This window comes from Camarhynchus parvulus, chromosome 13, assembly GCF_901933205.1.
Source record: "Camarhynchus parvulus chromosome 13, STF_HiC, whole genome shotgun sequence".
Taxonomy (NCBI): Eukaryota; Metazoa; Chordata; class Aves; order Passeriformes; family Thraupidae; genus Camarhynchus; species Camarhynchus parvulus.
Genome location: NC_044583.1, coordinates 861033 through 884272, shown reverse-complemented (window position 1 = coordinate 884272; position 23240 = coordinate 861033). Strand labels below are relative to the sequence as shown.

Genomic DNA, 23240 nt, shown 5'->3' with positions numbered 1-23240 from the left:
ACATTTTAGTGTTGTTCTGAGTTTTTGCTTAGATGAGTGCATCTAGTTTGTCTACTCTTGTTACTGACCTGAGAGCAAAAACACTTGTGGATTTTTATTGTGTTGTCCAGCCCTGACTCCTCCTTTCAGTTACTCACAACCTCTTCTGACACCCACAAGTGTCAGCCTGTGTTGGTGTGTTCAGATATGAAATCTGTTTTTACACTTGCTCAGTGAATTTTTTCACAAAAATGCAGAGCAGCAATAGTGGATATATAGAATCTCTGGGTTGTAATCTGGTAAAGTTGTGGGTTTTTTTGATAAGTTTTTGGAAGAAATTGTATCTCTGGATTCTTGCTGCTAGGGGCAGTGATTCATATGATTCTTTGAAAGGGAAGTGTGGACATTGTTTGCAGAGTGGGAAATCAGCCTGGGTAAGTGGTCAGTGTATTCTGTGTGCCCCTGGCAGCCCACTGGCACAGCTTCACCCTGCAGTGTGTGAGCAGCCTGTGGGGTTATCCCAGGAATGCCAGGACAGTTCTGAACACTGACGGTGGAAGAGGCCATGCAAAGCCTAAAAGCTAAATCCTAAAACTCCAAATCAGCTGCTTCTCCTAGGACTGACTCTCCAGACCCTTCATGTGCAAGTCTGATCTTCAGTTAAAATTCTATTTTGTTTGCTTTTATACCTCAGGGCTGATAGAGAATTATACAGATCTTTCATTTTATATATTTCTGCCTAAGAAAATGTCGGGCGCTTTGTAAGGTGACACTTGTTTACACCACATTTGTATATACCAAAATACATCTTTACAACTTCTGTTGCTTGTCCCCAATGTAAATACTGGGAATTGTTCCCATATTCAGCCTTCCTTGAAGGTGCTGTGGCGTGCAAAGAACATCTGTCTGAATTTACCCAGAACTTAATCCCAGCTGGTTGAAATCAGTCCTGTGTTGGGCTGCAATCACATTAAAGGAGAACTGGAGTACCACTCTCAGGCACATGGAGGGATTTTTGGGGTCATTCTGTGCAGGGCCAGGAATTGGAGTTGATGATTCTTGTGGGTCCCTTCCAACTCATGATATTCAGTGATGCCTTTTTAAAAGATGGCTTTGCTTGGCTTGAAGAAGTCACATTCTTTTGTTGTAAATAGGAGTAGTTTTTGAGTTTTTGCTCGCTTGTCCTGACCGATTTTACACCTGTGAGAATGTAGGAAAAATGGAGGAAGAGTTAGATGGAATTGTTTTCAGTGACAGAGTGGTAACTGTGGCATGTTTCCTGATCTAAGTGACTGTTTTGTATCTAAGGTTGATCACATTTAGAGAGTTGACATCCCACATTTGGGTTTCATTTTCATACAAAGTGATATTTATACACAGACCTTTGAAATCCCTGTGAATTTTAATTGTTTGAATTTATTATTGAAATTCAACCAAACCTTCAGCTGCTCCCTCTAATCAACAACAGTTCTTTTTCACCATTTTCTGTTAAACTGTAAAGACTCTGTAGAGTCATAAGGGATGGGTGTCATATTTTCCTTTGAAAAGTCTACCAATAGATGTCAAATTCATTTTACTTCAGAAAATAGAAAGGCTTTAGTACTTATTTCAGAAATTTTCTAAAACAAATCCCTGTCTTTTAATGTAAAATAGGGATATGCAGCTATTTCAGGCCTTAATGTATCTTAAACATAGTCCTGCATGTTGTCTGACATCAAATCTATTCTTGAGATTTTTACTGCTAGCAGAAGGTCACAGGTTTAAATTGCTACATCCAAAAGAGATGTCAACTGAAATATTTACCCTAATATTAACATAATAGGATCAGGTCCAAAGCACAGACACAAAGGACAGGGCCACTAGACATATGTTATAGTTACCTAAATTATGTAAAATAAATCAATAAATGAGTAAGACTCACATGTATTAGTTTCTGCTTTCTGCTGCTGTTCATTTTTATGAAGGCCATGTGAAATTCAGTGTGCAATGGAGGACTGTATGAATATACTTTCTTCATGCTCTAAAAAAATAACAGTAGTTCCTTTGATTTGTCAGGAGTATTTGAAGCCTAAAGTGGGCTGTCATGAGATAAAGTGGAAAATTAAAAAGGTCGTCATCTCCTGGTTTGAAAGATTTTTTTCATGCCTGGCCAAGGGGTGTATGTTACTCATGACAATTGAGTTATTCAACATCTCAGGTTCAGGGAAGTTTTGTGGAAAGCAAAATTGCAGGTCTTTGAAATAAGGAACAGACCTAGCAGTGACTTTTCCACAGGGATGATTTTCTCTCCAATATCCCATCTAACCCTGCCCTCTGGCAGGGAAGCCATTCCCCCCGTCCTGGCCCTGCAGTTCCTGATGCAGAGGAACTTTCCTGTAGCCCTATCTGACACTGGCAGGGGCTCTGAGGTCTCCACACAACCTTCCCTTCTCCAGGCTAAACATGCCCAGCTCTCCCAGGTTCCAGGGGGGAGCTGCTCTAGTCCCTCTAGCAGCTCCAAGGCCTCCTCTGGACTTGCTCCAACAGTTCCATGTCCTTGTGTTGGGGACACCAGAGCTGTGATCCCTGCTCCAGGGGGGATTTCAGGAGAGCAGAGTGCAGGGGAGAATCCCCTCCCTGGGCCTGTCCACACTGCTTTTGCTGCACCATTGTGCTGATTCTCCCTGCAGGGCAGAAGAGTGGTCCAACAGGCAGGAAAGACAAAACCTTGGAGATATTTTGGTGTCTCTGTGTGCAGTCACCTGTAGCTGGTACCCCTGCCAATGGCAGTGTTCTCACGTTGCTGCCCTGCCCCGAAGCTCTGGATTCTCAGCGTCTTGCAAAGCTGGTTTGGTTGTTTCTGTGCACTCACTGACTGCTCTCCATTTCTTTGTAGAGCAAGGCTTAGATCACATAGCAGAAAACATCCTTTCCTATCTCGATGCCAGATCCCTGTGTGCAGCAGAGCTGGTGTGTAAGGAGTGGCAGAGAGTGATCTCGGAGGGGATGCTGTGGAAGAAGCTCATTGAGAGGATGGTACGCACGGACCCGCTCTGGAAGGGGCTCTCCGAGAGGAGGGGCTGGTGAGTGCCTCCGTGTGGTTCTTGATTGTTGGGGTGTTGTGGGTCCCAGGACAAGGTGAGAGATGAGAATTGACTCCACGTTCTTAGAAGACTGATTTATTATTTTATGATATTCTATTCTGTTATTTTAAAAGAAAATTATATACTAAAACTATACTAAAGAAAGAGAAAGGAGAACATCAGAAGGCTAGAAAAGAATGGTAATAAATACCTGTGACAGACGCAGAGAGCCTGATACAGCTGGACTGGGATTGCTCATTAAGTTAAAACAATTCACATGGAACCAATCAAAGATGTACCTGTTGATAAGCAACTTCCAAACCACATTCCAAGGAATCAGATGGTTATTGTTTACATTTCTTTTCTGAGGCTTCTCAGGAGAAAAAATCCTGGTGAAGGGATTTTTCATAAAATATGACAGTAACACCTGAGCTCCCCTGCTGCTGCACGGCCTCCTGCACACATCCTCCCAGGAGCTCTGCCCAAAAGGAAGGTTACAAGAAATGGGTATTGCTGAGCTCCTGATGTCTGCTGGGGCTGGAGGCCAAAGCTGTCAGCTCCCCTTTCTGCTCTGCCTTTGTCCCTGTCCTTTTGTGCTCCCATGTCTGACACCACTTTTTCTTGCTTGAGTCTGTGCAAATTTGGAATTTCTATATTGCGAGGAGAACTGTCAGTTCCATCAGCTCACAAAAAACAGTGCCAGCACATTTGCAGGGCTTTTTCTCAAGTGAAGTATTTCCAACTGGACTTTTTCTTTTTTTGTTTGGTTTGGTTTTGGGGTTTTTTTGGTTTTGGGTTGGTTTTTGGTTTTGTTTTTTTTTGTCTCGAAGTATAAAATAGCAGCTTGGGCTGCAGAAGCCTCTCAAAGGGGAATACCCTTGTTTTCCTGTTCTTCCCAAGTTTCTGGAAAGCTGTTCTGCTTCAGAAACCTGTTTCCCTGTGCTCTCTAGTGGTGTGCCCGAGCAAAGGCATGTACAGAGCAAGGGGATGGCACAAGGATGAAACCTTGAGGAGCAGGAAATCAGAACTGGAAAACACTTGTTATCTTTTTAACCTTGGACATTCTAAATATTTGTCAAATTGCAAAGTCACAAGGGTTGTAATAGTGATACTAAAATCTCCCAGGTATTTCTGAGACTATGTGCTGAGGGTTCTGTTCTGGGCAGGCTTTGCATTCCTGTGAACTTTGGATTCTTTGTGGTACATTGAAAACTGTTTCTCCTTCTTTCTAGGGATCAGTACCTGTTTAAAAACAGACCAACAGATGGGCCCCCAAATTCGTTTTACAGATCCTTATACCCAAAGATAATCCAGGATATAGAGGTAGGTGTTCTGTTCTATCCTGTCTGCAGGACAGACAATGGTGCTGATTTTGGGGTTTCAGAGGTGGTGAATGTTGGAGCAATGAATTTTGGAACTCTTCTGAGACTATGGATTTTAATAAAATAGTAGGTTTAGGACACATGACTCCAAGAAAATTCCCTGTATTGCTGAATGTTCAGTATATTGGTGATACACTCATTTAGAAGGTGATCTGACATTGATGCCTTAAACAGCAATTATTTAAAATGTAACTTATCACTTCTAAAACAGTGGCTGACTTGCAAATACAGCTTTGGCCCTCATAGGGGATTTTTCCTCTCTGCAGTGGTTTGATGGGGACAATCATCAGTGCTATGGTGATGAACCCACTGGGCCATCAGCAGTAAAGAAGCTTCAAATATAAAATTTTGCTTATCTTGTTTTGAGATTTACAGAGCTGGGCTTGCCTTGGTGGTTTTGAAATATTTCTGATAAATCAGGATCATCCCAGCTGTTCTGCCAGCAGGAGAAAATGTGTCTTGCTCTGTTTGCTGTACTCACCACAAAGCTCTGAAGTTACACCACAGACTGTCATGGATTTATTTCAGGATGGGAAATTATTGGTCTGAAATTCATTAGTGAGGAAATGTGTTTTGATGTTGAAGACAGATGTGAACTAATGGAATCACTGTGTGGAATGGCAAGTGGCAATTTGTGCTTCTTGGCACTCAGGAAACAAAACTATCCTCTGAACCCAGCTGTAAAATGGTTCTGCTGGAAGCCATAGTGTGTTTTCCAAATATCTTTTTATAAACCTTGCTACATTATTTGTAGCATGAAATACACCTTAGGCAAAATCGGACCAAACTTGATATTTACCTGTGAGCTGAATGATCCACTTAGTTATGGGAGGGGAGATGTGTTTCCCTGTAGGGAATGAGAGTGATGCTGCAATGATAAGAGGCCTGTGGGATTAAGAGCTTTTAGTGTGATATTTTCTTGCTTTCTGCACAATTCTGGCCTAGTTCTGTAAAGAAAATGGGCAAAAAGCAGCATGAAAATGTTTGCCTAGAACACTAAAACAGTTTGGCATTGCTGTAGCTCACACTTTTAATGTTATTCTTCTGAAACCCATTTGTATATGTGGAACATTTGTGTAGGCACTGCTGTTATTAGAGATGGAAGGACTCCTTGAAGGTGTTCTGAGGGCTTTTGAATTATCCCAATCTACTCTTTAGTGTTTTTGTTCTTTAGATGCTATGGATTTGCTTTCCAGTGCAGAGAAACAAAGCTCCTGAATTAAATACTTCTTGCTAGGATGAAGCAAATAGGAAAAAACCCAAACCCCTTGTGCTTTTCTCACCCCCAATATCAATAATAAATAGAAAAAAATTGTCAGTATTTGAATAGCTGCGAGTGGGAAAAGAGTAAGATTTAAAAATGTATTGTAGCCATGAGTGTTTCTGCCACAGCAGATTTTCCCCTGCTTGCCTATTCCCTCAAGTCCTCTGAAATATTCCTGTTTGCCAGGTCTCTGACCTGGAGTGGGGTTGGTGTTTGTGCTGGTAGTCAAGGGCCCAATAATTCTTCCACTTCCAAAAGTCTATTAGAATTTTTCAAATAAATCACCCTTTAAAGTACTTTTCACAAATTGCTTCCCTAAAGGGCTGTCAAAAGAAGCTTTCAACACTGTTTAAAATGTAGAGAGTGAGTACCAACAACAACCAAACCTAGCTTTAAGATTAACTTTTTCCTCCTCTTCCTGTTTTTGTTGCTCTTTCACAGTTTTGTATTTCTCCATTCTTCCATGTTTCACAGCAATGTGTAGAAGCTCTTGAATAAGACTTTCATCTTAGATGTCATGAAGAATTTTTTGTCTCTGAATACCAAAATGTTTTTTCTTCAAATATTTGCCTGGATCTTAAATGAAAGATCTTCCTGTTTCTGCCAGAGGGTCAGAGTTTAGGGAGCCATATTAGCATTTATAGAATTATATAGAATTATATATATGGAATTGTTGTTAAAAACAAATCCAAAGGATGGGATTTTTTAATACAGTTGAATATATTTGATGTAGCACAAAAATCTTGTCATTTGGTATTTTACCACAAAGATTGACCAAATCCTGGTAGATTGTTTCCAAGGGTGAGAGTTAGGAATTTACTGCAGCTGGTGCTAAATTGGGTTGTGGGCAGAGATAAGCTCAAAGCAGAATGTACTCTCTGACTGTCAGAATTTGAAAAATAATCCCAAACCCGAATTAACAATTGGAAGGAAAAATGAGGAATGATAAACAGCAAATTTGAATTCTTTCCCTTGGGCTCTACTTGCATTGTGGGTCAAAAGTTCATGCAAACACAGAGTGGTGGGAGCTGAAGGTAACACAGGCAGGGGTTTGGCAGAGGGAGCTTCCCTTGCCTCTCCAGAAATGTGGTGGTGCCAGTGTCTGTGTACTTCATGCCAAACACATTTTAGGAACATAATGTCACTTCTAAAGTCATTTGATTTGAAAATAAGAGGACATTTAGAGATCAGAAATGAAATTCTTGGAAAGAGATGGTTATTCCCCACCTCCACTGTGAAACCAAATATTTAATTAGGTTTCATTTCACAAGAGGTGACCCAGTCCCTCCAAACATCTCCAAGTCACATGTTGAACTGCCAGGGTTCTTTAGGAGCTTTTTTTAAAGGAAAAACATTTTTTGATTTGGGGGTTTATCCTAGAAAACCAGACTTGGTGTGAGACTTGTTTGTGGGGAGCCCCGGCTGGCGCAGGGTGGCCGTTCCCATGGGGCTGGGCTGGGAGCTTTAATCCTGCCCACTCCAGAACCCCAAGTCCCCGGAATTTTTCCATATTATTTGTGAAGCTTGGCCAACTATTGTGTTGTCCCCTCAGGATTAGCACAAGTATCTATTTCTGGAGATGAATTGAGAAGACTTTATTCCATAAATGTTCTCCTTATCTTGAGGCACATGGTGAGTGCCCTCAGTTTGTTTCCATGGAGATTCAGGTCCACCTAATTAAGATGAAAATAAAAATGTGGTTTATTCGAAGACTTTACAGAGATGTGGTGCCAGGCCATCAGATAAACACTCTGTGTTCTTCTGATTTCTGGAAAAGTTCAGGTTTTAGGACTGGAACAGAAATTTTAAAGCCTTGGGACAATGTGAAAAAGGAAAGAAGTCAGTTCTTGCCCTAAGTCCCTGCCAGCACTGGGACTTGGTTGTTTATGAAGATTGCAGGGTTTAATTTCTGAGGGAAATGGGTTTGTTTAGTACTGCTCTAATTATGATGCTGGAGAAATTTTATGTGCATGTGTGGGGAGAATCTGGTCAGCATTAGATGCCTAGACATTTTTTCAGCCAGCCTTTGAAATCTCTATTCCACAGGCTCTTTCCAAAAAGCATTTCTTAAAAATGAAGCTGGCCAAGGAGAGGGGAGGCTTTGGAGCAGGAGAGACCAAGTTCTTGTGGTGCATGGCACAGATTGCAGCTCTCTTCTCTGAGCAGGGCAGAACTCCCCCTTCAGCTGCCCTGGGCTGGGGCCCTGGCTTGGCTCCTTGGGTTCCTTTGCCCCACAGCACTCCTGCCTTTGAACACAGAGGGGCTGGAGAGCAGCCCTGGAAGGGGACCTGGGGGTCTTTGCTTATCATACCCTCTTAATTTGATCATGAATGAATTATTAAGTCCTCACCTACCCTGGTGACACAAGTTCATTTATTTGTGCCTTCCCTCTGCCATGGTCAGGAGGGATTTTCCTTTTTCCCTTTGAGGAAAGCATGAGAAGAACAAAGGGTTGGATTTTCATGGCCTAATGCATCAGGAGAAATCCCTGCATTCATAACAAATGTGGATGTTCCTTCTGCTGTGTCCTGCCCCACTTGTCCTGCAGGAGAATTGTGTATTCAGAGGGAACAGAAACTCCTTGGTTTATGGGATTAAGATAAACCCACTTACTCTGCAATAACATTCACAAGGATAAAAATGCAATTGTTAGCCAAGGAGCTGAACACAGTGTACATTATCCAATGGTAAAAAAACCCAGCTCCTAGTAGATTATCCTTAACACTTCCAATGTATAGTTAATGTTCCAGCTGTTAATGCAGATGAATTGCATTTTTTTCACTGTGCATCTTTGCACTGGAGAATGTATTCTGGCATGGTCAAGGCTTGGCTACACCTCTGCATCTTGGACTATGTTCTGTTTGTACTTTTCTCACTAAATGCCCTTTTTTCATTCAATCCGTTTGTGCACCACTTCAGCTGCCAAATGACTCTCCTGCTGTGGCAAATGCTAGGTCTTTCCCTTGTATGTCCAGATTTTGTTGGTTGTGCAGCATTTGTGAGCTCCTCACTGCTGTTGCTCTGGTGAGCTTTTAGGAGAGTGTGAGAAACTGTGGGTGTGAACTCAGAGACTGTTCTGCCTTTTACTGGGGAAACCTGAGTTCAGAGGCAGAGAAGATTTTTGAGGGCATCTGTAGAAAATGCAGTAGTGGCTTTTGAATGTCTTGGTGTTGGTTTGGAACCATAAATACACAAATAAACTGTGGGATTCTTCAGCCCTGACTCCCTGGTGCTCGTAAGAGGCCATAGACACAGTGATCTCCTCATACCTGCTCTCCTCCCTGCTCAGTGTATCCAGTTAGGATCTCTCCTGGCAGGAGGGTGCAGATGAAGACTCTCACTCCCTGCACCATGGAGCAATGACCAGAAATTCCCTGTAGCAGAAGCTTTCATGTGGTTTCCAGTTCTTCATTAACCATGTTCCTCTCAGAGGGTCCTCCAGTTGCCCACCCACTCAGTCTGTTCAGTCATCCCAAATGTTATTTCTCTGGATGTGCACATCTGGTTTCACTCCACTGCCCAGGGAAGTGCTGCTGCACATTCTGTGTGTCGTGGCTGCTTTCCCAGCATCCCAAGAATTAGGCAGCGTGAGGGGATTTTACAAGTTCTCCAAACACAGGCACTGTTTTCCCACAGTAGCCACACCACATAATGCCTACATGGAATGACATCTCCTCACAGAACTGAAATGTGCACTTGTATGTGCCTTACTGCCCTCACAGAGGTACACAAGACTTTAGTTTCCTTTATCTGAAGCCAGCATTTTCCTTGGGGAGCAGCTGAACTAGCTTCCTATAGTGAACCTGTGAGAATTGAGCTAGCTCGTGTCCCCGGTGCCTGGTGAGCAAACTTCCACTGCAGGCTGCTCTGTCTGGGGAGCTGTGACCAGCAGCATTTCTGATCTGGAGGGTTCCCAGTGTGTTCTGGAGCTGTTGGGAGTGGCTGGCACAGCAAGCTGAAGTGTGGAAGTGCTCACAGATCCTTCACAGCTCCTCTTGCACATGCTTGGTGCAAGCTTAGTGCAGACCTTTCCAAGAGCAGGGCTTTGGGGAAGCTCTCCCCTAAGACTATTCTGAACTGAGTATCTGAACATAAATAGTTTCTAAAACTATTTAAATTGGCTGACTGGAATCTCTGATGCCTTATCTCCTGTGCCTCCAGTGTTACTATTACATATTTAAATCTGCTGCCTTCACATCTATAACGATATTGGTTCCTGCTGTTGATGCCTGCAGTCCTCTCCTGTTTCTGAGGGTCAGAGGAGTTGATGAGCTGCAGTCATGCCCTCCTAGCCCAGATGAGATAAAACTTGGGAGCTGCCTGTCCTTCCCCCCTCCCAGGCAGCATTGCATGCTGAGCAGGGAGATGAGCTGGGCTGGTCTCCCCAGGGCAGTGCCAGCTTTGGGCCCAGTTCCCAGTGTGCCAATCAGCAGGCCACTGGCTGGCCAGGAAAGCTGATCCCAAACTGACACCCTCACTATCCTGATTTCATTGATTTCCCCACCAAACTGGAAGAGAATGAGGGGCTGAGTGATCTGTCAGCTGCTCCTCTAGAAGTGTCTCTTCATATTTGTGATTTAGACAAATTCCTGGGGCACATCAGGTTTGTATTAGGACTGGGTGTAATTCTCTCCAAATTGCATAATGGGAGACAATTTAAGGAGCAAACAAGTGGAAGACAAAGTGGAAAGTCAGTTTTCCCTTGAAGCAGACATGTTTTCCTAGAATTGGGATGTCACAGTCACACTCCATTTCTGTCTTTACTGAGGGTTCAGTCAGTTTTAATCTTGGAGGAGCTGCAGAGGTGCCTGCTACTGCTTTGGAAGCTAGGATTACATAATAAATATGCTTTTCCAAACAAACTGCCAGTCTGTCAGCTTCTCCCCAGGTTTCCATGCAGTATTTGGGGAGAATTCCAGGGAAATAGCTAAAAAGATGGCCTATTCTGTTGAAAGCATCCCAGCTTGCCCAGGTGCTGCAGGTGTTGGCCTGGAGTTCTGAGCACACATTCTCTTATGGTTGTGTTAGGAGCTTCCTGTCCAAAACCCCACATTTCTTTGAATCCAGCATTGATTTTCCAACAAGGAGTAAATCTGATTAAGACCTGAAAATCATGCTGGTTCTGCTGTGAAATAATTTTCAGCTTTTTAAGGCATGTCAGGTCTCTCTCCTTAAAAATGCCTCTCCAGATGAAAATGTTGAGAATTACTCTTCCACAGATTTCAAGTGGGGGGAAGAAAGCAAGTTTGGGTTATTTGAAACCTTATAGTTCCTGTTGAGCTTTATTTTTATCAGGATTTTAGGTGCTTTCAGGAGGGTTTCATATCTCAACACCTCTTTCCAAGGTGTGTGAGTACAATTAATGGGTGATATGGCTGGGTAGGGGAAGGGAAGACCCAGGAAATCCCTTCACCCACATGTTGGAATCAGCAGTTCTGTAATGTTGGTCACCCAGCTGAGGCTAGACAAGGCACCATGTGAGCTCCTGGTCTCACCTTTGCAGCTTTTGTTGGTTGGTCACATAAATGTGGGGGGAAATGGTTCTGGAATGTATCTCTCTAATGGCTGCTTGTGAAATTCTCATTAAGGCTGGTTGACCATGATTTCCTCCATAAACACAACTTTTGTCATGACAAATGACAGAAGTGCTAATGGTAATTCATTGTGGTTTGTGTGTCTTTATTGGGAGCAGGAGAAGAGATTTGTTTTATGTCCTTCAGATTCAAGGATGGTGTGTGTAAAAGTGGGAAGCTGGGGGGTGTGGGACAGTCCTGCTGCAGCCTGAGGCCCAACTCCTGTTTTTGCCCTCTGGTCAGACTATAGAATCCAACTGGAGGTGTGGGAGGCACAACTTGCAAAGGATCCAGTGCCGCTCTGAGAACAGCAAAGGGGTCTACTGTTTACAGTATGATGATGAGAAGATCATCAGTGGCCTACGAGATAACTCCATTAAGGTGAGCACTTGCCTTGGTCCTTGCCCTGGCTGGGAGTTCTGCCCTGGAAGCTGCCTGTGCTTCTTGGTGTCTCTTCATGGGAGGCTGGTTGGTGAGGGTGGGATGTCTGAGCCTGGCAAAGTCCTCACCTGCACTCTGCTCTGGAAGCCTGGGCCACTGCCAGGGATCCCGTCCATTAACCACAGAGGTTGCCCTGAAATCAGTGTTCCCCCAGGAGAGGGAGGTCTCTGTGTGCCACTGGCCTTGGCTGTGGCTGTTTCATTGCCAGGACTTTGCTTCCATGCTCATCCTCCCTGGCGCTTCTTTGGCCGGACAGGATTTGTCTCCTCATGGTGCTTGGTTATTTTTCACTCTTCTCTCAAAACCTTACATCAAGACTTCCTAAAGCTAAAGGGAGGACAAGGCCCACTGATGGGACAGACTCACCCCTCATGGCGTCTGGTTGTCCTCCTTTCTTTGCAGGTGTGACAATGTTCAAGTCTTGATCCATGTTCTTGATGTTGATAAGCCATTTACCCTTCTTTTTTCTAACAGATTTGGGACAAAACAAGCTTGGAATGTTTGAAAGTCTTGACGGGACATACTGGCTCAGTTCTTTGTCTGCAATATGATGAAAGAGTTATTGTAACTGGATCTTCAGATTCTACAGTGAGGTGAGTGTTAAGTTCTTGTACAAAAATAATTTTGAGTTTCAGAACTGGGAATATTTTCAATAATCTCTAAATATCAGAAAACATCCCTATGATTAATGTGATATTTGTATTCCAGAAGCAAGATACTCATACTTGGCAAAGGATCATGTTAAATAATTTTTCTTCAAAATCTATTTTGTTCTTTTAGCATTAGGAATTTTGAAGGAATATGACCTGAGGCATTCAAGGCATATCCTGAAGTTTTGGAGTGGCTGATGGCCAACTCTGCAATAATTTCTTCAATTAGGGTTTCTTTAGTGCTCTGTGACATGTTGCAGTAATGACTCTTGCTGAGAGTGCATCCATACATGGAGCAGTGCCTGACGTGCAGCTCTACTGGCAGTGAGGACACTTTAGCAGCCATCTTCCTGCCTTGCACAAGCCCTGCCAGGGGTTAGCCAGCCAGAGCTCTCCCGTGGAGACTGGGGCAGGCTTGTGCCTGTTCTCCCCCCGCAGAGCCATCGCTTCCCTTGGGATAACACTGCTCTCTCCCACAGAGTCTGGGATGTAAATACAGGGGAGGTTCTGAACACGCTGATCCACCACAACGAGGCCGTGCTCCACCTGAGGTTCAGCAACGGGCTGATGGTGACGTGCTCCAAGGACAGGTCCATCGCCGTGTGGGACATGGCCTCCCCCACGGACATCACGCTGCGCCGCGTGCTGGTGGGACACCGCGCTGCTGTCAACGTGGTAGACTTCGATGACAAGTACATCGTGTCAGCCTCGGGGGACAGGACCATCAAGGTCAGTGGCAGAGCTCTGCTCCAGGGCCTTTCTGGTGTCTCTCAGTGAGCAGCGTCCTCTTGCTGGCTCTTGGTGACTTTGGGCACACAACTGCGCTGGAATATTTTCATGAAAAAGCAAAGCCCATTTGCTGTTTGAACTCTTTGTCTCGAGATCAGTTGCTCTGTTGAATGTGGCATATCCTGTGCCTTTTTCCAGTGGTATTTTTAATTTCACTTGGCAGTTCTGTCCAGACATGAAATTCCTCAGCAGTGCCTTTCCCCTCACCATGCCTTCCCAGCAGCTCAGCCAGGCTGTGCCATGTTTGAAGGATTCAGAGGCTGGATTTGAAGGCTGTGACATACCAGAAGATTTGAGTTACCCAGAGTGCACTAATATAACAAAGGCATTTCCACCCTGCCCTCTGTGAACCAGAGCTGCCTTAGCCTGGGCCAAGAAGTTCTTGGCAGTCCCATGTCCAAATCTCTGCGAGAGATCCTGCTGCACTCTGTGTTGGAAAATGAGGCACTTTGTACTCTGTGGTACAATTTCAATTACAGTTCATTAAAAACAGGTGAAGTTGGTTGAATCCTTTAAGGTTAAGACCAAGCTTAAAGGCCATTTGGACCTTCTCTTACTAAGAGCTTCCTAATAATTTCTCTGGTAAAAAAGTGTGAGGGGTTTGTGTTTGCTAACTCCAGTTTTAAAAAATATTTTTAACTTATGAAGTGTAATCAAGGTTTTGAAATCACTTGGACCAGTCTCTGCCACCTGAAAATATTTTAGATACAGTCCCCAGCTCTTCTCAGTGCCATAGCAGTGCCTGTGCCTCTGTCCCTGCTGGGTCCCCACTGGTGCCCAGGCCCTGCTCTTGGCCTCTGAAGATACTCTGTGGGTTTTAGCTCCTCTGTGAGCCTCAGGCCCCTCTGTCTGTGAATTCCTCGTGGTTTCTCGTGCGGAAGAAGCGCTGTTTGCTGCAGCTCTCAGGGAGTTTGTCCCGTGTCCCCAGGTGTGGAGCACCAGCACGTGCGAGTTCGTCTGCGGACCCTGAACGGGCACAAGCGCGGCATCGCCTGCCTGCAGTACCGGGACCGCCTCGTGGTCAGCGGCTCCTCGGACAACACCATCAGGTGGGTGCCACCAGCTGCTGGCCTGGCCAACAGGGGACTTCTGTCCTGAAAACAGCATTTCCCTCAATTCTGATGCTGCAAAACTTCCTTGGCATGGCTTGCCATTGGAGCAGATGGTTTATGAATGGGGCTTACCTCAGTGTGGGAGTAAAGTTTCACAACCTTCTGAAAGAGTGGGACACTGAGGCTTCAGAGTGAACAAAACCTCTTATCTGCTGCTGTATCGCCTTGTCCTCTGCTGGGAGAGATGGGGAAGACATTGCTCCATGATTTTCTTATTTTCTGAACTTCTAATCAATGGCTTACAGAGAACAGAAAAAACTGTTGGAACTTCCCAGATGCAACATCTGAGCTTTACTTGCATGTGATTCTGAGTGCTTACAATAATTTTAATACGTGTACTGTAGCTGCTCCGAATGACACTTTTTAAAGCAAATTACATACCCCCCATAGCAAACCAGGCAGTAGATGCTTAACCCTGGGTGTGGGAATCAGCCTTTCTCCTGTGTTCTCCCCAGGCTCTGGGACATTGAATGTGGTGCCTGTTTAAGAGTATTAGAAGGCCATGAAGAGCTGGTTCGGTGCATCAGGTTCGACAACAAGAGGATTGTTAGTGGAGCCTACGATGGGTAGGTCTGAAAGCAGTTCCCAGAATTTAGCCTTTCTCTTGTGGGGCTCTCAGGAGTCTGCAGACCATTTCTGTGGGCTGATTGCAGGACTCCTCTCCAGAGTGCTTCTTGCTTGCTCAGTGCATTGTGGATTCATGGCAGTTACATCCATATCCAAATTCTCCATTTCTTTCTCTGCCTGGAGAGTTACTGAAAACAATTCTGGAACTGGGTTTGGCTGTAGCCTTTTATTTGGGCTCAGTGTCTGCCTGGGCTTGGAGGGCCCAGCTTCATTCCCACATTGCAGAGGGGTCTGTGTGTGCATTGTCAGCTTGTCTGTCACAGCTGTCACAGAGCCATCACTGGAATGGCTGCTGCAAAGAAACTCAAAACTACCTGGCTTTTGCAAGCTTGAGCATTAGTATTTCTCACAGTGCGCTTGATCCCGAGGAAGTAGCTGTAGGGAAAACATGGCAAGCTTTCCAGGGCTTTGGATGTTATTTTCTATGTTTTCATAATTTCCTTCTTCTCTTACTTTTAGGAAAATTAAAGTTTGGGACTTGCAAGCTGCTCTTGACCCTCGTGCCCCAGCAAGTACATTATGCTTGCGTACGTTAGTGGTAAGTGAAAATTAACTAGTTTGGGGTGTTTCAGTGCATTATTGTGGGATAGGTGGGAATGTCAGGATGGTTTATGAAGTCTACTGTGCTTAAGAATGAAGAAAAATATATGATCATATCCTGAAGGATTTGCATCTGAGCTTAAATGAAAGATCAAATTTTTCTGGTTTGAGATCCTCTGATACTCTTAAAAGAAAAAGAAATCATCATGATACTGTATCAAATCACTCTGGTTATTGGTATTTTCCCTAATATCACTATAGGGCTGCTTTTAAATTTCCTCCTATTAAAAAAGGGGCAAGAATCTTGTGAGCCTTTCCCAAACTTTTTTCCTAACCCTTCACTTTGGAAGGAAGAGCTGGGAAGGAGGAAGGAGGTTGAGTCCAACAGATTTGCCACAGGAACTCTCAGCCTTTCAGAGGACAGTCCCATTTAAAGCTTAAGTTGCTTAAGGTATATTTTTCTTTGTAATGAGGACTTTGGCTTATGACAGCAGACTTAATTAAAAATAGATGGGGGAATTAATTCCTTATTCTTTCCACCCAAATGTCTGTGGAACTTTACTTGAGGAGTCAGTTTGACAAGCCCATAGCAAGTCAGAGTCCTTGACTGTAGGTGATGCATGTGCTTGGCCTTTCCAACACCTGGAGAAGTGCTTATGTGGCTGGAAATGCTTTTTTTTTTTTTCTCTTCAGTAGTCTTGGTACAGAGATGAGATTTGACTATTCTTTTATTTACTTTTAGTGAAGAAGTTCTTTGTTTCTATGTTCTGTAGGTATCCTGTGGCTTAGGTTGGAGTTTGGGATCACTCTGCCAGCTTGGGTTAATTCTCCAATAAAGGCAGAGTCCTCACTTTAAATGTAATGAATGTGGATAAGCTGGACTAAAGGGAGAGCCTCTTCTGGGCTTCTTGTGCCACTTTGAGATTTGTTGGAAGAGCTGCTGGAGCATGTGCTCCCCTTCTTATGGCAGAGTTTGAATTCCTGGCTGCTGCTGTGTGAGCGTGAGGATCCTCTCAGCAGGGTGGAGCTGTGATGGGCTGTTTGGGGCTGCACAGAAACAGACTCAGCAGAGAATTCTGCAGCAGAAGGAGCCCTGGCTGAGCATCAGTGCCAGCCAGGGGCCAAAATTGCTGCTCCTTGGTGAACAGACAGCCTCCATCTGGAATAATCTCAGCATGTGGCTGGGCTGGGCCCACTGAGGGAGGCTCAGGATACAGCCCTGGATTTGGGAGCTCTGTGTTTCTGTAAAGTGCCGTGTGTTTCTCTCTTCTGTAAAGAATTTACATACAAAAGTAGCTTTTCTTCTATCTGTGTATAATTATGAAGGTTTTTTAGTCAGCATAGCAGAGTTTGAACATACCTTGTGTGTCCAGATCCCTGTGTGATACCAGTGCACTGCCATGTTTCCCTCTTGCCTTGCTGACTGCTTGCCTCTTGCCCACAGGAGCATTCAGGACGTGTCTTTAGGCTCCAGTTTGATGAATTTCAGATCATTAGTAGTTCCCATGACGATACAATTCTGATTTGGGATTTCTTAAATGTGCCACCGAGTGCCCAGAACGAGACCCGCTCTCCATCTAGAACATACACCTACATCTCCAGATAACAGTCTGCACTTTACTGCCCTCAGAAGGTAAGGCTCCATCTCTGGCTGGGGCTGGGAAATGTCTGAAACATTCCCTCTGCCTGCAGCTTGTCTTAGTCAAACAAGCTGAGGTTTTCCTTAAGAGAATTAAACCTTTTCATGCCACTTGGTTCCCCATCTGGTCTTTGTGTGGTCATGCTCCAGCATGTCCTGTTGGCTTCTCCCTTCTGTAAGCCCTCATGGTTATAATTGGGTGTTCAGGTATGTCAGAGCTGTCATGTATTCACAGCATTGCTGGCAATTGAGGAGCCTTGGTGTATGGCACAGACATTCCAGCTGTCCCATGAAGTGGGAGCTGGTGGGAGCTCCCCATGTACCTGCTGGCTGTGGGGAGCTGTGCAAGGAGCAGTGCAGGGATCTGAGCCTGGGGCAGGAACAGCAGCTCTGTGAGGAGCACAAGTGGCAGGGAGAGCTCTCAGAGCTCACCAGCACAGCTCAGAGCTGTCTGAAACAGAGCCCAGAACTCGCTGGAGTTTGGTTCCCTTTCCCAGTCTCACTGCAGTCAGTGCCCAAAGCCTTTTGTTGGAAGTGTGGATTCTTCTCTCTGCCAACAATTGCACTTCAAACTACACCTGCCTGTGAGTGCTGGGGCCTGGAACACAGGCACTGCCTTCCAAAGCACAGCAGGCTCTGCCAGTGCTTCCCAGGAGTGGACACACCACAGCAAGAGGAGCTGGGAGTGACATTGCCCCAACAGGAAGGATTTACTTTATTTGAAGTAGATAATGAGCACTTTGTTTAAATGTGGTGTGGAAAGCCTTCCTGTAAGAAGGGATTTTCATTGTCACTCTGGATACGTTTGTCCCTGCTGTGGCAATGTATTCCTCATGTTTGTGCACTCCTGCAGGACCTGTCTGGCTGGGAAATCCCTTCCCTTGTGAGACACACTTTGAGATGCTCCTGCTAAAAGATGAGTTTTCTTTCATCTCAGGAAGGGTTAGCTGCCTTCCCTGCTACCAAACTCCTTTTAAAAGCACCAGGGCAGCCTCCTCTGTGGATCTGACACTGGGACCTGTTGGCACATTGCTTTGCAGAGTCTGAGCCAGCAGTTGGCCATTGCCAGGCTGAGCTGCCTCCCAGCATTCCTGTACTCAGGCCCTGCAATAAGGAAGTGCTGTGAACATGGGCCATGTGCAGAATCCCAGCTAAACCTTCCCTTCACAGCAGGTTTTAAAAACCCTGCTGCAGGGGTAGCTTAGTGAAAGTCATGGAGTGGCTCATCCTGCCTGGGGCAGGACAAGGACACCTGGAAAAGCTGCATTTTATCAACAGTCTCCATCTGCCTTCCAGTCCTGCATCAGTGCTTGCTTCTTTTAACTAAAATGATAATTTGAGATGGACAGAATCTGTTTTTAAATTACAGGTTGGGCATAGGTCTTTAAAAGCCACATCTAGGGTGTCTTAAGCACAAAAGAAACACAGAATGATAGACTATCCTGAGCTGGAAGGGACCCACAGGATCATCAGCACAGCCCCTGGCCCTGCCCAGACCCCCCAGCCATCCCCCCTGTGCATCCCTGGTGCCCAAAGGCTCCTGGAGCTCTGGTGGCCTCGGGGCTGTGCCCATTCCCTGGGCAGCCTGGGCAGTGCCTGAGGAGAAACTTCTCCCAAAATCCAGCCTGGCCCTGCCCTGGCCCAGCTCCAGCTGCTCCCTCAGGTCAAGAAGTGAGGAGTTGTATAAAATTCCTGTCATTGCTTGAGCAGCACCGTGCTGGTGCCATTTGGCCACGTGGCACACACAGCTCCATCTCTGGGCTTTGCCAGGGCAGTGGGAGATGCTTTTGGCAGGGGGTTCTGCTGCTCACACCCTGCACACTTGGCACTTGAGCGCAGCTCAGTCTGTCTGGCCCAGGAGGCACAACTGGGACCACACAGCCCCCAGGTCCTGTTGTTGGTAATGACAGTCTCTTCACAGCTATTTCCTCTACTGCAGAGATGCTGTGATGTCACTTTTTGACAGGTTTGTCTGACTTCAGAATCCAAAACGCCTAAATCTACATAAAATTATGGTCAAACAGCTAATATTTCATCATGACATTTAATGAAACAGTTTTATAAACTTTCAAGCATCACAGTCTTGTGAGTTTTGAAGCAGCCTTGCACACATTTTTACAGGCTTTGCAATGTGAGGCTCTTCAAAGTGGATCAATTTTGACAGTCCTGGCAGTTGGCTGTGAGAGTTTTATTGCTTTCTGTTGAATTCCTGTTGTTTATTGTAACATGATAAAAATTGTTACCATATGATAGTCTAATATTCTGGTATTAAGCATTAGGCCTTGGGCTGAGGGAAGGGAAGTCAAGAGCAAGTGCCTAAGGATGTTTTAACCTTTCATGGGAATGGCATATCAGAAGAGGGAAGTTCTCCCTAGTCCATTAAAGATGGTTTTGGGAAGTGGCAGATAAAATCAAAGTTCAGATTTAATCACACTCAGACCTTACACTGCCTCCAAGCTGATAACAGAGCCATCAGGCTGGAAATGGGATTATCAAAGTATTTGAGGGTTTTGTCTGTTTTCCTAGAAGCTGCTCATGTATTAAAGCAGCTGAAATTGCCTCCTGTGCAGAACTCTTCCTGTGCAGTGTGAGGAAGAAAGAACCATCCCTGGCCATTTTGGGTTGGGTTCAGGGGGCTGAGCTGGAGGGTCCCTGGCTGTGCCCACCAGGGCTGGCACTGGGGCCCTGTGAGAGGAAACTGCCTGTGGGTCGCTGCCAAGGAGCAGAGCCATGCAGAGCCATGCTCTGCTGCACTGGGGCTCAGAGCCCTGCCAGCAGCCCTGGCTGTCCTGCACAAGTGTCACCTCCTGCACGTGCTCTGCCCTTCCCCTCCTAGCCTGGATGCAAAGGCTGCTGTTGGCCTGAGCGCCTGGGGATGCTGCTTGCTCTGTGCCTCCTCTCAGTTCACTTGTCTTTTGTCTTTTTCAGGGTTCCACAGTCTTGAACTACTGGATTTTTGGCTACTACATGCCTGAAGATGATTGACAGCTAAAGTCAGAATTGGTTCTAGATGCTGTGTAGATGCAAAGCAGCACACTTCTATATCTAAGTTTCTTAATCTTTCCTGCTCTCAGTGGTCGTCTTTGAATTTGCTACAAATTCACTGACTTGGAGTAGATGAGTTTCAGAAGCCTATCCTTCCCTGCTGTGAGAAATCCAAAGCTTCACATGTAAATTGTCCGTAGAAACTGAACTCTGATGGCTTGTTTTTCAGATATAAATCAGAAGTCAAGAAAGGACTTGGCCTAATTTATATTGCTTTGCACTTTTGTCTGACTTTAAAGGAGAAAAAAAACATTCTCCAGTGAAATTTGGGTGCCAAACACATGCCCAGAATGTACAGAGCTTTGCTTTCCAGTCACCACTGTCCTTTAGGCGTTCCCCATGGCAGGTTCAGAGCCCGTTCTGTTCCATAGGTGTACGTTGGACTCTTAGAAATATTTCTGAGTTGCTCAGTAATATTTTTGGATTACAGTTTACTTGTTTCTGCACCAATAATTTCTTTTAAATTAAAGATTCCCTGTAATTCAGGCTAGGTTATCTGAACTAGTTGTATAGCACTGTCTTTTCCTTTGCCCTGTGCTCTGTACTCGCCGTCCTGCGCTTCCTGATGTTTGCTGTAGTCCCCTCCCTTCCCTGTGTGCTTCCCTCATCTCGGATACTGTGTAAGCATGTAGATACCTTGTACATACAGCAGAGCCTCTGGTGCCAGCCTCAGGGTGTCCTGACACTACACACCTAACACTCAGCGTGGTGGCACTTGGCAGCAGGATGTCCCGACCCCTGGCACTGGTGGTGACATGATTACCTAGACACTGTCTCTGCAAAAGGAGGTTTTCAGTATTCATTAGTTGGGGTTTTGTTTTTGTTTTGGTTTTCGTTTTGGTTATTTTTTGGTTTTTTTTTGTTTTTTTTTTTTTAATGGGAACTACATATTTTAAAATGTAATTTCTAAACTTTTTAAAAATTAAAAGCTGTTTAATTTATGTTCTGTATCTTATATTTTTGTGCCGTGGGATTTGCAGCTGTGTGTCTCTGACACCAGTGGGGCCTCACAGCCCCTGCTGATGTCCTCGGTAGCATTAGTTTGGCTGCTCAGTGGAGAAGATACCATGGGCCAAAGTTCCATTATTTATGTTTGATTTGTGACACTTGGTGACGGTGAGAGGAGCTCGTTCCAGTCACCGCTCTGCTTCCTGTGCCAGTTCCGTGCTGGTGTCCCAGGAGGATCGGCTGCCGTGTCCTGGCTCCTCCATGCTTTTTTAGGGAGCCTCCATAGCTGCTTCTTCAGTTCTCACAGTGTCCCCTGTCATTTGTGTGGTCACACAAACCCCTGCCTTGTCCTGGGGCCAGGAGGAGCCATGCCAGGTGGATTCGCTGTCGCGTGCGGGGCGGGCGCGGTGCCGGCTGTGCGGGAGGGCTCGGCTGGCACGGGCTGTGCTGCTGTCCCTGTCTGTCCTGTGCTGTTCTGTGCTGGCAGCAGCTCTTGGCTCTGTGGGGTTGTTGCCTTTCCCTGCGCAGTCCCGGGGCGGTGCCGAGGGCCAGCGGGGGAGCTCGAGGTGTCACAGCCCAGCCCCTCGCAGGGGGCACTGCAGGGGCCCCCTCCCCACCCTCCCCGTTATTCCAGCTATTTATTCATCCAGATGAGCGAATGTGATGAAGTCCAGAAGAGCAAACTCGCTCCTGAGCGTCCATAAGGTCACTTTTTGGTAAGCTTGACAGTAGTTTGTGCAAGTGTCTTACTTTACCCTTCTCATTAATAGCTTTAATATTAAACTGTTTAAAAAAGATCTGTTCCAGCCCTGAAGAAAAAGGTTCTTTGTTTCTGAAGAGCGGAGTCCTTTTTTTAAAAATGCATGTGTAAGATTTAAATTCCTGTTTTTCCTTGGGAGATAATGGTATTTGGACATGCAGTCTAAACTTCTTTGTGCTTTGTGTAACATAGCAGTGGACTTTTGTGATTGGCACCCAAGGAACTCGACTCCTGGGATTCATGGTAGTGATCCTGGCTGCACTCTGGACTTTGTTTTGCTAACCATAATTGAGCAACTGTACATTACTGCGATATTAATGTTTCAAAGCACTGGGATAGTCTAATTCTAACTTGTAATTATGTTTGCCAATTATCTGTTTGGAAAGTTGGTGTATGAACAGCTTCTTGAAACTGTTAAATTGTACAGATATTGTTCATGATCTAAAGCTTTGTACTGTGGAATGTGCTTAATAAAAAAAAGTTTGAACTTAATTTGTCGCATGAATGGATGAGTGATGTCACCTCAGCAGAGTTTGGGTGTGAGTTAAGGATGGGTTGGAGCAGCCTGGCTGGGGGGGTCCCTGTCCAATAAATGCCCTTCCAGCCCAACCCCAGTGCAAGACACAGGGCATGTGGAACCCAAACCCGTCTGCCACAGCCCAGCTCCTGCTCTGGCACAGGGGGTGGCAGCTGCTGTTCCACCCTTCCCTTTCTTCAGGACAAACTGGGAGGAACAGTGAGATGTGGAGCTGAGCTCATTCACCCATCACAGAGGTCTGAACCCCACTGCAGGAACATCACAAGGAATTGTTCTTACTTTACCAAGAATGCAGATAGAATTTTTAAAATACCCCCCATCTGCTGACTTGTTGAAGCAACCTCCATGCCTTGAGCTGTGCAGAGTCTTCCAGGGCTCTGACTCAGGAAAAGCTTTGCCTTGGGCTTTCCTTTGCTGTGCAGTGACTTGTTCAGTGCTTGGTTTGGTGGGTGTTTCTGGGATCCACTGACCTGAAAATGTTTTGGAGGTGCCAGAAACTCTGCTATAAATATGAGCAGTTCTGGCTCAGCATTGGCAAATCCAGGCCTCAGGAATGGCTCCAGTGCAGATGACTTCTTGCTCTCCTTGCCCCACTCTTGATTCTGGATGGGAGTGTTGGAGGCAGTGTTGCTGCTGTCAGGCTGAGGCTGCCCCTGCAGCTGAGTGGGTCCAATCCCCTGTGGTGCCAGGAGAGCCCTGTGCAAGCACAGCCTGGCCGAGCTCCTGACCGGGTTCTGAAGGCCTCGCTGGATATCATTATCCAAATGAGCCACAGAAGCTCTGGGATGGATCTGCAGTGTAAACCTTGAGGTCAGGCTTTAACATTCCAGCACACCTGGGTGGCCTTTGGCTTTCGTTGTTTTGTGGGTTTTCCCTGCAGCCTTTCATGGT

At 45.5% G+C, this 23240-nt stretch overlaps 1 protein-coding gene across 1 annotated transcript in view; it reads left to right on the top strand.

The window, feature by feature from the left end:
- The window catches only part of LOC115908543 (F-box/WD repeat-containing protein 11-like), a 57343-nt gene extending 35043 nt beyond the window's left edge, over positions 1–22300 (top strand). Inside the window, 11 exon segments of the mRNA XM_030957198.1 lie at positions 2855–3041; positions 4274–4364; positions 11504–11641; positions 12176–12294; positions 12831–13080; positions 14069–14098; positions 14101–14189; positions 14708–14818; positions 15339–15417; positions 16864–17052; positions 19987–22300. Coding sequence (XP_030813058.1) covers positions 2855–3041; positions 4274–4364; positions 11504–11641; positions 12176–12294; positions 12831–13080; positions 14069–14098; positions 14101–14189; positions 14708–14818; positions 15339–15417; positions 16864–17025 — 1256 coding nt within the window. The 3' untranslated portion in view covers positions 17026–17052; positions 19987–22300.
- The last annotated feature ends 940 nt before the right edge of the window (positions 22301–23240 follow it).